Raw genomic sequence first — 372 nt, 5'->3', positions numbered from 1 at the left:
AGAGATTGTCAGGTACAGTTATTCTAAAGTTGTATATTATTTCCAGAAAAATGTTTGTTGGTGGCCTGTCCTGGGAAACAACTCAGGAGTCCTTGCAGCGTTACTTTGGTCAGTATGGAGAAGTTATTGACTGTGTGGTGATGAAGAACAGTGAGACCGGAAGGTCAAGGGGTTTCGGCTTTGTGACATTTGCAGACCCCAACAAGGTGGATGTTGTACTGAAAAGTGGCCCTCATGAACTGGATGGGCGTACGGTAAGTGAAATGTTTTCATAAAGTTAGCAGGACTCTAACCTCTCCAACTCTTTCTTTATAATGTTTATCTTGACTGTAAATAGACAAGTAAACTGCTTTAGTTTATTGAGAATATGAT

The 372-nt window shown here is 40.3% G+C and overlaps 1 protein-coding gene across 4 annotated transcripts in view; it reads left to right on the top strand.

Moving 5' to 3' along the window:
• The window catches only part of LOC119591555 (heterogeneous nuclear ribonucleoprotein 27C-like), a gene marked incomplete at its 3' end in the record, with an annotated part of 34,524 nt that overhangs the window by 15,277 nt on the left and 18,875 nt on the right, over nt 1-372 (top strand). For all 4 annotated transcript variants that reach the window (XM_037940310.1, XM_037940309.1, XM_037940307.1 and 1 more), the window contains 1 exon segment: nt 47-254. In XM_037940310.1, the coding sequence (XP_037796238.1) occupies nt 47-254 (208 nt within the window).

The sequence above is a fragment of the Penaeus monodon genome, chromosome 28, assembly GCF_015228065.2.
Source record: "Penaeus monodon isolate SGIC_2016 chromosome 28, NSTDA_Pmon_1, whole genome shotgun sequence".
NCBI classification, from domain to species: domain Eukaryota; kingdom Metazoa; phylum Arthropoda; class Malacostraca; order Decapoda; family Penaeidae; genus Penaeus; species Penaeus monodon.
Note: the sequence above shows the minus strand (reverse complement) of the source record. Positions and strands in the feature narration are given on the sequence as shown.